The sequence below is a fragment of the Syzygium oleosum genome, unplaced genomic scaffold (assembly GCF_021117445.2).
Source record: "Syzygium oleosum isolate NSW1041296 unplaced genomic scaffold, Sole_v2.1 Sole_v2.01, whole genome shotgun sequence".
Lineage (NCBI taxonomy): Eukaryota > Viridiplantae > Streptophyta > Magnoliopsida > Myrtales > Myrtaceae > Syzygium > Syzygium oleosum.
The window spans coordinates 31,592,242-31,605,181 of record NW_026607485.1 but is presented as its reverse complement, the minus strand read 5'-3'; the positions used below and the strand labels follow the sequence as shown (position 1 = coordinate 31,605,181).

The following is a 12,940-nucleotide window of genomic DNA, read 5'->3' as shown; positions in this document are numbered from 1 at the left end:
CATTTAAAATGCAAAAATATTTGACTAAAATGGTCCAATTGAAAGATTTATGACTGAATTGATATCAATACAATAAGTTTAGAACGTTTTTTGGTACTTTTTCCAAATTTTTTTCCGAGCAAAACATCAACTACCAACTCTCATTTGAGTTATTTGTCAATGTTTTATGGTTTATTTTAATTTATCAAATTCTACTTGTCTCTCTTACGAACGCCTCAAATTTACGAACTCTTATATGAATTTATCTACTTTAATTTATCTAACTTACCGGTTTTTCCCTTATTAAGTAATCAACTAGTTTTGGTTTATCAAGTCCCATTGGAAGTTGCTTACCATTTAACCATTATTGGGTTATATTATTGAATTTACTAAATTTGCCATTAAATTGCGAGCTTTGATTTGCCTTATTTACCAAACTGTTAAATTTACCAACTCTATTTAGAAATAACCAATCTTAAATGGAGTAATTACAATCTTTGTATTCGATGCAGTTACCAATAAGTTTTGCGTTACAAACTCCTACTTGAGTTTTTATCAATGTTTATTTTGTTTTTTAATATCAACTTCTCTTGTATCGTAAAATAAATATTCTCTTATAATTTATAAACTTTTGGATACTTTTTTACCAGCACGTTAAATTTACCAATTATTATGTGAAATCAACGACACATATTTGAGTGGCCATTCACCTTTTTTTTCAATTAAAGTACCAATTAATTTTGATTACTCCCTTATTTATCTACAATATCAATAATTATTCTATTGAATTAATGTATATTTATTTGTCTTACTTGCAAATTTTTTAAATTTATCAACACTTTTTAAAAATCACCGATCTTTTTTTAAAAGAAAAGAGAGACGACAATTTTCCTGACACTGTGCGACGTTCGATGTATCTCAGTCAGCATCGATTTCTCGACCAACTCTACGATGATCTCCAGACGAAGCCTCCCATGGCGATGAAGCATCGCTCATTGCTACACACGAATCCAAACTAATCTCACTTTCTCTCTTCCCATGGCGTCTTCTTCTTCTTCTTCTTCTTCCGAAGCAAAATGGCGGTTCGACGTCTTCCTCAGCTTCAGAGGCGAGGACGTCCGCCGCGGCTTCCTCGCTGACCTCCATAGGGCTCTGCTTCACGGCGGCATCAACGCCTACATCGACAGCGAGGACTTGAGGCCCGGGGACGAGATCTCGCCGGCGCTCACGAAGGCCATCGAGGACTCGCGGATCGCCGTGCTCGTCTTCTCCGAGAACTACGCTTCGTCTCGGTGGTGCTTGGACGAGCTGGTGAAGGTAATGGAGTGTAAGAGGCTCAAGGGGCAGCTGGTGCTGCCCGTGTTCTACAGAGTGGAGCCGAGGGAGATTCGAGGGCAGAGAGAGAGTTACGGCAGGGCATTGGCCAAGCACGAGGAAAAATTGGGAAAGGATTCTGAGAGGGTGAAGAAATGGAGGGAAACTCTAATCGAAGCCGCCAATTTGTCCGGTTGGCATTATGACCATGGGTAATCACAGTATTCCTATTCGACCCTGCAAAAGAATTTGGAATTCTCTAATTTTATTGATACATGATGGCATCGATTAGTGTTAGGGCAATGTTTTGGACTGTTGAAGAGTGATTGTTTACTTGGGGTTAGTTTTAGTTAGTTCAATGGATTGTATATTTCCATTTATTCGCATTCTTTTTGCTGCTTTGTTTTGGCAGAGACGATACCAAGTTCATCGAGAGCATTGTCAAAGAGATCTCGACTATAGTAGGACGAGTACCCTTGAGTGTTGCCAAGTATCCTGTTGGTGTAGGTTGCCGGGTGGAAAAAGTAATGTCATTGTTCAGTACGGGCTCGGATGATGTTCGGATGATAGGAATATGGGGAACTGGAGGTATTGGGAAGACCACTGTCGCTAAAGATGTCTATAACAGCATTGCTAGTCAGTTTGATGGGTGCAGCTTTCTTCCAAATGTTAGAGAAACTTCCAGTAAACCTGATGGCCTAGTTCATTTGCAGAAAACACTGTTATCTGAGATATTATGGAAAGAAAATTTAGTGGTCTTTAGTGTGGATGGAGGTGTAAATCTGATACGAGATAGACTCTGCAGCAGGAAGATTCTGCTTGTGCTTGATGACGTGGATCATGGGAACCAGTTAAATGCATTAGCTGGAGAATGTGAATGGTTTGGAGAAGGGAGTAGGATCATCATTACGACAAGAGATAAACATGTACTAACTGCTCATAGGATAGATCAGGTATATGAAGTTAAAGCATTAGATCAAGGTGAAGCTTTTGAACTTCTGAGATCATATGCTTTTCCAGGAAACCAGACAAAAGACATAAGCAGGGATCTCATAGATAATATTTTGGGCTATGCTAATGGCCTTCCCTTAGCGATTGTGGTGTTGGGTCCGTTTTTATGTGGTAGAAGCAGAGGGGAATGGGAGAGTACATTGGAAAAACTTGGTGAAAGTCCTAATAAAGATATAAACAGTGTTCTCAAGATAAGTTTTGATGCACTGGAGGACAATGAGAAGGACATTTTTCTTGACATTGCTTGCTTCTTTAAGGGGAGAAAACGACATTATGTAACCGGAGTACTTGATAGTTGTGGATTAAAGACATTAATTGGGATTCAAACTCTAATAGAGAGATCCTTAGTGACAATTGAGGATGACAGAAGTGTACAAATGCATGACTTGATTCAGCTAATGGGTCAGGATATCGTTAAACAAGAGTGTCCAAATGACCCTGGGAAACGGAGTAGATTATGGTGCTATGATGATGTTTTTGAAGTACTGTTGTGGGATACGGTGAGAGCTTCTCATGAAACCGTTGATAATCTTATCTTCTTTAATTTACATGCTATTACCTAATTGCGGTTGGTTTTAATGATTATTTTCTTTTCCTTGACAGGGAACCAATGCTGTTAAAGGCATAGTGCTGCAGTTGCCTACACAAAAAGAGCTAGACATCAGTCCCAGTGCTTTCACACACATGAGGAGACTGAAACTGCTCATACTTCTGAATGCACAAATCAGCGGAGGTTCCATATGTCTTCCTAATGATTTAAGGTGGCTTGAATGGCCTGGATGTCCTTTATCCACTCTGAAGTTTAGTGCTGTTCCAAAGAAACTCATATGCTTTGATGTGCATGACAGCCGGATGAAGGAATTTGGAGGGAACTTAAAGGTACATCATAAATTCTTTAGCTAACGGTTTTCATTTTCGGTGCATACAAATTGAATTTATCAAAATCTTGTTCAGCTGCTCTTTTTAATTTGCACCGTTTTAGGAATTTGAAGTTTCTGAATTTTCGCCATTGTAAGTTGCTGATTTGTGTTCCTGACCTTTCAGAGGTGCCAAATTTAGAGATATTGAACTTAAGTAGGTGGTCGAACCTCAAGGAACTTCCAAGCACTTCCAAGTCACTAATATTAATTTGAGTGATTTACCAACTCCTAACAGGATAGGGTACCATCTAGTGTTAGTTTTTCTAACTCTTATTTGATTCGGTTAATGAAGTTTACTTAATTGTTTCGAAATCACTTTCCGGTTTAATAATTTACCAACATTTAATTTGCAGATGTTATCAGCATGTTGAAGTTACTAACTCTTACACAATTTACTGATTTTTTTTTTGAGTCCATTTACCAATGTTTATTTGATTGTAACTTAAACAAGTTGGAACGTTCCCCAAGCAAACATGGTAAATTATGTGTACTTTTGAAACAATCAAATAAAAGTTGGTAAGTCACTCAAATAGGAGTGGGTAACTTAATCAGCACAAATGATGGTAATTGTAATGATGTCAGTTATATTCAACATAATTGGTAATTTCATAAAAGAGTGGTAATGTTAACATGCTAGTAGGCTTTCCAAATTAACCTTGGTAAACTATTGAAACAGTGGGTACTTCTTAAACAATTAAATAAATATTGGTAATTAACTCAAATAAGAATTGATAATTTCGGATGAGTTATTAACCATTTCCAATTGGTAAGTTACCACAAATTTTAGTAAATTATCGGAATAGTTAGTACCTTTGAAACAATCAAATGAATATTGATAAATAACTCAAATATTGGATTATTGGGTTAGTTGGTAATTAGGAAATAGTAGGTAATTTAGTATAGGAGTTAGTTCAACTCGTCATAACTTCAACAAATAAATATCGGTAAAATATAGAAACAACTAAAACAAAGCTATAGAAACAACTTTAATTTTTACAAAGAATCTAATAAACATTGGTAAGTGGACTCAAATAGCAGTTGGTAATTTTCTAGAAGAGATAGTAACGTAAACAAGTTGGTAAGCTGGCAAATAAACATTCATAGATTATTAAAATAGTTTATAATTTGAAAACACTAGAAAAAACATTAGTAGTGATTCAAATAAAAATTGGTTATTTTCTAAAGAAATTGTAAATTTAATATAACTCAAACAAAAAAAAAATACAGTATTCGACCAAAAAAAAATACAGTATGGAAAAAACGGTTGGTAATTCCAAAAATGAAATAAACATTGGTAAAAGGACTCAAACAAGGGTTGGCAGTTTTATAAAAGACTGTAAATTTAACATTTCGATAAGCTCCGCAAACAACTGTTGCTAAATCATTATAACCTTTAATAATTTCGAAACGATAAAATAAATGTTGATAACTCACTCAAATGAGATTTAGGGCTTGTTTGATAAAACATGTAATCGACTAGCAAGAACAAATTCAAACATTAATCATCAACGAGAAATCAAATGCATAATATTAAACATGTGCACAAGTACTTACGTGGTGTACCATATCCGGCCAATTGTGCATACATCCTCAAAGAGAAATTGAGTTTTCTAAAGATAAAGTTCCTAAGGTCTCATTGAATTTCGAAAAATGCAAAATGAATTTGATATTGGCATGCTTGTGCGCGTTGTTGCTACCACTAGAACTACAATATCTTGCCTTTTGACTTATACTACTATATAAGTTATAGGCATGTATGTATGTGCAATTATATTTGTATTCATATCATCTATACTACTATATAAAGTAAAAAGGACCTTCGATGGGATCTCATTTTTTTTTTCTTCGCCGAAATGTAGTAAATTACTTATTTTGCAAATGTTGTGTCCATAGAGAAATGCCTAATTTAGTAAGTTCATTTGATCTCTCACATGTTTCAATATCAAAATTTGACTCTTTTTTTATCCGACAACAAATATTTTTATTGGAATCATGAAATATCTTTTTTCCTTCCACATACATTAATATGTTTCAATGTATTGTGTATTTTATCAACAATTTCTTTCTATTAAACATTTCTAAATTGGTGGTTTTGCTCAATTTTTCAAGTATCGATTTTGTACATACACTTAACTCGTGTGCGCATAGTACTATAATTGTAAAAAGTCTCTTATATTTTTCTCTTCCCATGCTTCATATGGGACAAACTTATTGTCTATCAATTTTCCTGTCATGCTCGTTGGTCCCACGGACTTCGGATTGTGTTGAAGGAAAAAATAATAAAAAAGTGTTTTTTGACCTTAGTGAGGTGGAAAACACTACAATGAATGGGAAGGACGAGATTAGATAATCTAGGTCTCCCTCAGCCAAATAACCACTTTTGTAAGCCACTCCAAGGACACGACACTCTCTTGATCACTCTTGTGTTCTAGGAATCCACTACAGGGGCAGAGAGACGGACAAAGAAAAAACAATAAGGGACAACACCCAAGAATAAAACTTTATTTAATAAGTAAACTATGGTTCAGGTCCAAAAGAAAAAATAAACTGTGTTTATAGATAATATACTATACAGCAGAAACAATTTGACTGGACTCTTTTCAAAATCGAGCATAGAAAGAGAAAGAGAAAGAGAAAGAGATTTTTCTTACTTATTTTCTTCATCATTGAAGTGAGTGCGCCCTAAAAGCTTTCGATTGAACCTTCCAATGTTTTTCGATTTTTGTGGGTAATGGTGTAAGAGCAAAAGGACATAAAAGATGCTTTCGATACACCACTTTGAGCAATTTTGAGTAGTTTGTCTCGCCAAATTATAATATGCAAACTCAGCTTGAACCAATAACAAGTTGCATTGTTTAACATGTTTTCCTATAAAACGCCTTAATGAAATGCCTAAAATTCTGTTAAAAGCCTCAGCTTGTACATCGGTTTGAGGATGGCCAGCAGAATTGAACTAAGGTCGAGTCTCCATTTTTCCCCATAATGTACTCCAAAAGTGACTCATAAACTTGACATCACTATCAAAAGGGGTTGCCTTTGGAATGAAATCTAGGCATACAATTCACGAAAATAAAACTCAATAACATGTAAAGCATCGATGGTCTTATTTAATGGTACAAAATGTGCAATTTTTTAAAAACGATCAACCAATCACTACTTCCTACTAAGTGATGACTTGGAGAGATCCACAGCTTCCACAGCCTTTGCGAGATCTACGGCGGATGGTTGCAAATCTCTACATAAGATTCCACATCTGTCAATTGTCACCTATGTTAGCTTAAATTGATGGGACGAATTAGTTGGCAAAGGATGGAGCGCGGCTCACGTGCTCCACTTGACATCACTCTTTCACTCTCACTCTCGGAATTACAAGCATTGTTTCTGCACCCGTATGTTGTGGAAGAGGCAGTTCTCTATATACACCATATGATCAAGTGAATTCTGATCACCTATGGCTTGAATTATGATCAAGTGATTTTTATTAAAATATCAGAGCCAGATTTTGATTTGAATTTTTATCTCATTTTGTTTTTCGTCCCAAATGTCTATCCAAGTTTGTTTCATTATTCTTGCAGGACTTTCAAAACATAAAGTTCCTTAACGTGAGTGAATGCCAATGGCTGGTTTGTATGCATGACCTCGACTGTACTCCATATCTCGAGGAATTGCATCTCCATGGGTGCCAAAACTTGGAGCGTGTTCACCAATCAATTGCATTTCACGGCAAGTTACGGTTGCTGAATTTACAGAAGTGCTCTAAATTGCAAAGTTTCGTTGATATTCCAGATAAAAATAAAGGCTTGCGAGGACTTATTTTATATGGGACGTCAATTAAGGAACTTCCTACATCCATAGAAAATCTTGTTTCTCTGGAGGGTATGGATTTACGTTATTGTAAGAACCTGGCAATCCTTCCGTCTAGCATTTACAGGTTGCAAAATCTTACCATTTTGAGGCTTCGTGGCTGCTCAAAACTAATTAAGTTTCCAAAGGAGGAGGAGGATTCAAGTGATCCCCATACAAAGACTGGATTTCCTATGTTAGAGGAGTTAGACCTTAATTTTTGTTGTCTATCAGAAGTAGATTTCCTGGAGAATCTTTCATGTTTTCCCCGCTTGCGATCTTTGCAGTTGATGAGAAACAATTTTACTAACCTTCCTTCATGCGGGCATCTATATAATTTGCTCAAATTGAACGTTTCGGGTTGCCAACAGTTACGAGAGATCCTTAAAATTCCAAGGAAATTGAGAGAACTACAGGCAGCTAGTTGCAAATCTCTGAGCAAGGTTCCCTCCAACATATGTGATGTTGACAATACTCAATTATCTTCATGTCATGAACTGATCCGTAACGGGTTCATCATGGATTACTTTGTCAAGCTTGAGGTTAGACTCTCTCTCTCTCTCTCTCTCTCTCTCATTAATATGGAGTCATGGACATAATGGCTACACCAAGTGTTTGTATATTGCCAAAGGCCAAATTCCTAGATCTGTGGGCTAAATAAGAAAAGAAAACATATAGAAAGTAATTCAGCGGGTTAATATCATGAAAAACTCCAAATTGATACACTCGTGACAAATTAACCAAAACTAATCTTTTGACCATAAAAAACCCCAAACTGGTACGCCTATGACAATTTTACCTTCCATTAGTTTCCGTTAAATTTTACAGTCAAATTGCTGAGTAGGATGACACATGGCAGTAGATAGGTGTATCATTTTGGGGTTTTAGCCCTCCGTTTATTACAGGTTTACCAATTTGTGGTTTTTCGTGGTATTAATCTAATTTAACGGAGGGTAAATTTGTTGCAAGCGTACCAGTTTGGGATTTGTGGTAGTAAAAAAATTAATTTGGGGCAAATTTGTCATAAGTGTATTAGTTTTGGGTTTTTGGTGGTCAAAAAATTAGTTTGGGATATTCTAGTAGCGGTGGCTATAAGGCAGTGCATAGTATATTCTCTCTATTTATAGAACTCCTGTTCACTATGGGATTATAAGGATCACCCAATGAAATACTTCAACAACACATATTCATCAAATTACAAATTCTTCGACAATGCGTATCCTATTTCCACCAGTTAAATACAAGAAATCTTAGTAATGCTATTGCTAACTAACCGTCTACATCTATGACAGCAATTTCATCCCAAAACAAATTGTCGAGTTATTCTACCTGGACGAGAGATGCCAAAGTGGTTGCTCCCTAATAAAGAGGGTTACATATCCTTCACGGCTTCAAAGAACTTGTATAAAAAGTTCCTAGGATTAGCAGTCTGTGTTGCATTCCAAATAAAAGGTATAGATGAGTGTGCTTTATTTGAGCTTCAAGCATCCACCAATTTCACAGTGTCTGATCACTCCAGGTCTTTCAATTATTGTAATTCAGATCATGTGTGGTTTGAGTATTTTGATGCAATGGAGTTGTGGAAAGTAGACGAATTTGGTCCAAATGACTGTAGTCATTTCCACTTTAGCATAACAGCAGATTCACATCCATATAATAGTGTAATTGTGAAAAAATGTGGATTCCGACTTTTATGCAAAGCACTAGAGAACAATCTGGAGGTTTTGTTTCAAGACGACCAGTTGTTGGATTCAGCTTTACTGTACGAGGTTTGTAATGAAGATAGTCAATCGAGCACAGAGGAAGAAAGTTCAAGCAAATTAGTCCACGAAGGAGTGAATACGGTTGACTTCTCAATTGAGGTCTCTCTCTCTCTCTGCTTTGCGTGCGCACTCTCGCGCATGTCTCTACATGAGTGCCTGCATGTGCGTGTGTTGATATGGAGTGTATGTTGGTGCATTGTTTGTATAATGCAGAAACTAAAATTCTAGACAAACAAACAAATCTAATATAAAGTGCTTCTACATGTATATGTAATAGGGGTGGTACAATACTTGCAAGGGAATGATTTCTATCCCATGAGTATTTTATATAACGCAAGGAAGACTTCATATGCCTAATTATTATAGAACTGTAGCTGTGGTTGAATTACTGGATATATGCTCAGGTCAAACTCTTCTACTTGGAGTAATTACAGACTTGGGTATTTCTAACAATTTATCTATATAACAGAAGCATCGCTATTCCAATATTGATCCCGATTACCGGGTAGTTCATCCTGGAGGAGACATACCAAAGAAGTTCATCCTTGTTGAGGACGATACCATATCTTTCATGGCTTCAGAGGACTTGTACAAGAAGTTCATAGGATTGGTTTTCTGTGTTGTTATCGGTGTAGAAGATGGAGAAAAGGAAATATCTTTCGACATTGTGCCGCATGTTAACAAACAAAGGGGAAATGTGCTATCAGGAACTCTCGGTTCATTTGTCTCGGATCACATGTGGATTCAGTTTCTCGAAATAAATATGCCGTGGGGAGTACTGCAGGGAGGAGTTGATTTTGACCAATTTGAGGACAGCTATTTACGATTTAGCCTTAGACTTACAGTATCGGGTGGAACCCTAAAAAAGTTGGGATATGTGATAAGATGCCGGGAGCTGGAGGATGATTTGAAGATTGTGATTGAAGACAATCAATTTCTGGATCCTACTGTACTCTGGGAATCTGACTATGACACCCTATGGAAAGACGTTTTCGAGGGACTCGGTATATGAGATGTGTACAGAAGAAATTGGGAGCCAATGAAACAGATGCGTATGGAAAGACGTTTTCAAGGAAGGAATTCCGAGGATTAGCGCTTCGGGTTGTTGTCGGAGTAACCAATGGCATTCAGTTTTAATCTCTCATGGGAGATTCAAATAAATATGAGAGTGGATTAGAGGATAACTTGGCGCACAAGACGCTTCGATTCATTAGAACGTGGGCGGCATCATGTCTGGCTCAAGTATCTCCGGCATGTACGGTGCAGGAGGTAAGCGAGCCTTTGTGAAAGATAACTGGGTGTTTTGGTTTAATAGTGCAAACGATAAAGAGATAAGAGGCATGGATAAGATGTACTATATTGTGAAATTCGCAATTCTGCAAAGAAAGAAATATTTGGATTGCCGTCTGGTGTTAACACCGCACATTGAGTCGTTTTCCTGAGATGCTCACCAAGTGCTTGGTGGAATGCATGGGTTAAATCTGCGACCCTTACCTCGTGTTGTTGATTGATTAGGAAGCAAAACTGACATATTCGGATTGATTTTGTTCAACGATACTGATCATGAGATGTGGTTGTTAGTCTATGCATTGTGGATAACATTTTTTCCTCATTTACTGCGGATCTGCTGTCCAGCACACTTTGTGGTCTTCGAATATGTCATTGACAATCTATTTTTGCTATTTTTTTTGCATCTATATGGCCCCCATGGGGATCGGTCGTTTTGCTTGGCGAGAAGCGTGGCTTGAAATCTTCGACCCATACGTTGATTAGCTGAGTAAATCTTGCGCTGGTCCAGTTCTTACGCTTATATCCTGTGTGTCTTTTCGCAAATCTCGGCTTATGCATGACGGTTAACGGATGATGGCGGTGGCTCCTGGCGACTGAAGCCAGACAATTGTGAAGTTCCGTTCGATGCTTGAATACGTCGATCATTGATGGGGTTTGAGTTTGTTTATTTTAGTAGAGCGGAGCTCTCCCAGGATGCGCACGAGGAAGACGATAGAAAGAAGACGATAGGAAAAAAAGATTTTAGAAAAAAGAGAGAGAGAGAATGAGAATAAATAGAAAAATGGGTCAATTCTATGGTTTGAGCCCAGTTTGAATTTTTGATTGAAGCCTCCTCTTAAGGCGATAAGCCCCATGACTTGTGCCCATAGATCTGATATGTGAGACTTGTGTTCAGCCCGTGTCCGTGCCGGGTCTGAAGGCCCAGCCTAGACTCGTAGTATATAATAAAATAATAATAAATAAATGGAATTAAAAAATATATAAAAAATAATAAAATCGAAAATAAGAATAAAAAATTGGAAAATGGTCAGAAACATAGACCGTGATTAGGTTGTAAGTTTTAGCGCTAGATTTAACTTTGCATCATTTTAGTTAGCGTAATAGTTTTGTGATTTTAGTGAGTACATTCGATATAGCTTAGTTTTAGTAGTTGATCTTTTAGGTAAGAAATTGAACTCGATTTGAACTTAGCTCATGGGGGTTGCTGTCCTAGGGTTTTAATGACAATGCCATGTATATTCTCTGCCTACACTTCCTTGAATTTACTTCTTTATACTTTACATTTATTGCATTGATTGCGGTTGTTTATCTTTCCCGACACTCATGCATGGATGTTATTTAGTGGCATAGATTAATAAAATGGTTGAAGATCGCTTGAATCATTTCAGTAACAAATCAATCAAATTAGGGAACCGAAAGGACACTAGTTAGACAATTAGTATAATCAAATCCCCAACTTAGATCTTTGATTGCATAGGAAGCGAGAAATCCTCTCGTATCTCACTTGACTTCTAGTTGGCCCTTAATAGGTCAGTGGCGGCTTTTGGTTAAGTTGAAGTCAACATGACAACCACATCACATGAGGAATGAGAAAAAGACCGGTCTATGTTATATTCCATCGAATAATTTTTCTTCAAGAGAAAATGTTGTCCTGGGACAATTAGGCTGCGCATGACAACGATTCTGTGCCCGGAAACAGATTCTGCTCAGAAATGATTCTTTTTGATTCTCGTGTCCAATTGATTCCGAGCATTTTAAGGCGTTTGTTAACGCCCAAAATTTCATCCCCTGGAATAGAAAAAGAATGTAAATGCGTTTGGTAACGCCACAAAATTTCTTTTTATTAATAATATTTTTAAATATTTTAATATTTCTTTCTTTTTTTTTCTTTTCTTTTTTTCTTTTCCTCCTTCTTGACCATAGCCTCGCTTCGCCTGGCCATGACCGGTAAAATATTTTTTATTAATAATATTTTTATTAAAAGTATTTTTTCTTTTTTTTGGCCATGGCCTGGTCGCCGGCCATGACCGGTAAAATATTTTTTTATTAATAATATTTTTATTAAAAGTATTTTTTCTTTTTTTTGGCCATGGCCTGGTCGCCGGCCATGACCGGTAAAATATATTTTTTATTAATAATATTTTTTATTAAAATATTTTTATTAAAAATATACATTTTTATTTTTTTGGGCCATGGTTCAGTCGCGCCACTACCGTAAAATATTTTTTTATTAATAATATTTTTTTATTAAAAATATATATTTTTATTTTTTTGGCCATGGCCTAGTCGCCGGCCATGGCTGGTAAAATAATTTTTTTATTAAAATATTTTTATTTAAAATATATTTTTTTCTTTTTTTTGGCCATGGCCGGTAAAATATTTTTTTATTAATAATTTTTTTTATTAAAAATATATATTTTTTCTTTTTTTGCCATGGCCTGGTCACCGGCCATGGCAGGTAAAATATTTTTTTTATTAATAATATTTTTTATTAAAAATATATTTTTTTCTTTTTTATGGTTATGGCCTAGTCGCCGGCCATGGCCGGTAAAATATTTTTTATTAAAATATTTTATTCTCGTCAGATCCAGCGATGGTGGTTCTCGGGCCAGACATTAGAAGCTAAATTAAAAACCAAGAAAAGGAAGAAGAAAAAAAAATTGATTCTCAAAATTGTTCCTTAATCAAGAAGCTACTTTTTTTTATTCTTGATTCTCGCTTCCAAAATCGATTCCCGAGAACAATTTTTGACAAAATTGTGCCCGTAATCAAAAAATTAAACAAACGCATTTCTGTTCCCAAACTGATTCTGGGAACAAA

At 36.2% G+C, this 12,940-nt stretch overlaps 1 protein-coding gene across 4 annotated transcripts; it reads left to right on the top strand.

The window, feature by feature from the left end:
• Positions 1–859: 859 nt before the first annotated feature.
• Positions 860–10,442, top strand: LOC115692560 (TMV resistance protein N-like). 4 transcript variants are annotated; one of them, XM_056321431.1, is made up of 7 exons: positions 860–1,505; positions 1,706–2,804; positions 2,908–3,183; positions 6,800–7,609; positions 8,360–8,519; positions 8,610–8,929; positions 9,300–10,442. In XM_056321431.1, exons 1-7 carry the CDS (start codon positions 1,018–1,020, stop codon positions 9,840–9,842), a joined length of 3,696 nt encoding a protein of 1,231 aa, XP_056177406.1. In that variant the 5' UTR covers positions 860–1,017; the 3' UTR covers positions 9,843–10,442. The 4 variants fall into 4 exon arrangements, with proteins under 4 accessions (XP_056177406.1, XP_056177408.1, XP_056177409.1 ...); XM_056321433.1 differs by having other exon boundaries at positions 1,706–2,246; positions 8,360–8,929; XM_056321434.1 differs by having other exon boundaries at positions 7,439–7,609; positions 8,360–8,929.
• The last annotated feature ends 2,498 nt before the right edge of the window (positions 10,443–12,940 follow it).

Excerpts from the sequence above, each read along its gene's own strand:
- LOC115692560 (XM_030619459.2), top strand. The coding sequence starts at position 1,018 with ATGGCGTCTTCTTCTTCTTCTTCTTCTTCCGAAGCAAAATGGCGGTTC. Across the intron at positions 3,184-6,799 it reads AATTTGGAGGGAACTTAAAG|GACTTTCAAAACATAAAGTT; the intron begins GTACATCATAAA and ends TTATTCTTGCAG. Across the intron at positions 8,930-9,299 it reads CGGTTGACTTCTCAATTGAG|AAGCATCGCTATTCCAATAT; the intron begins GTCTCTCTCTCT and ends TCTATATAACAG.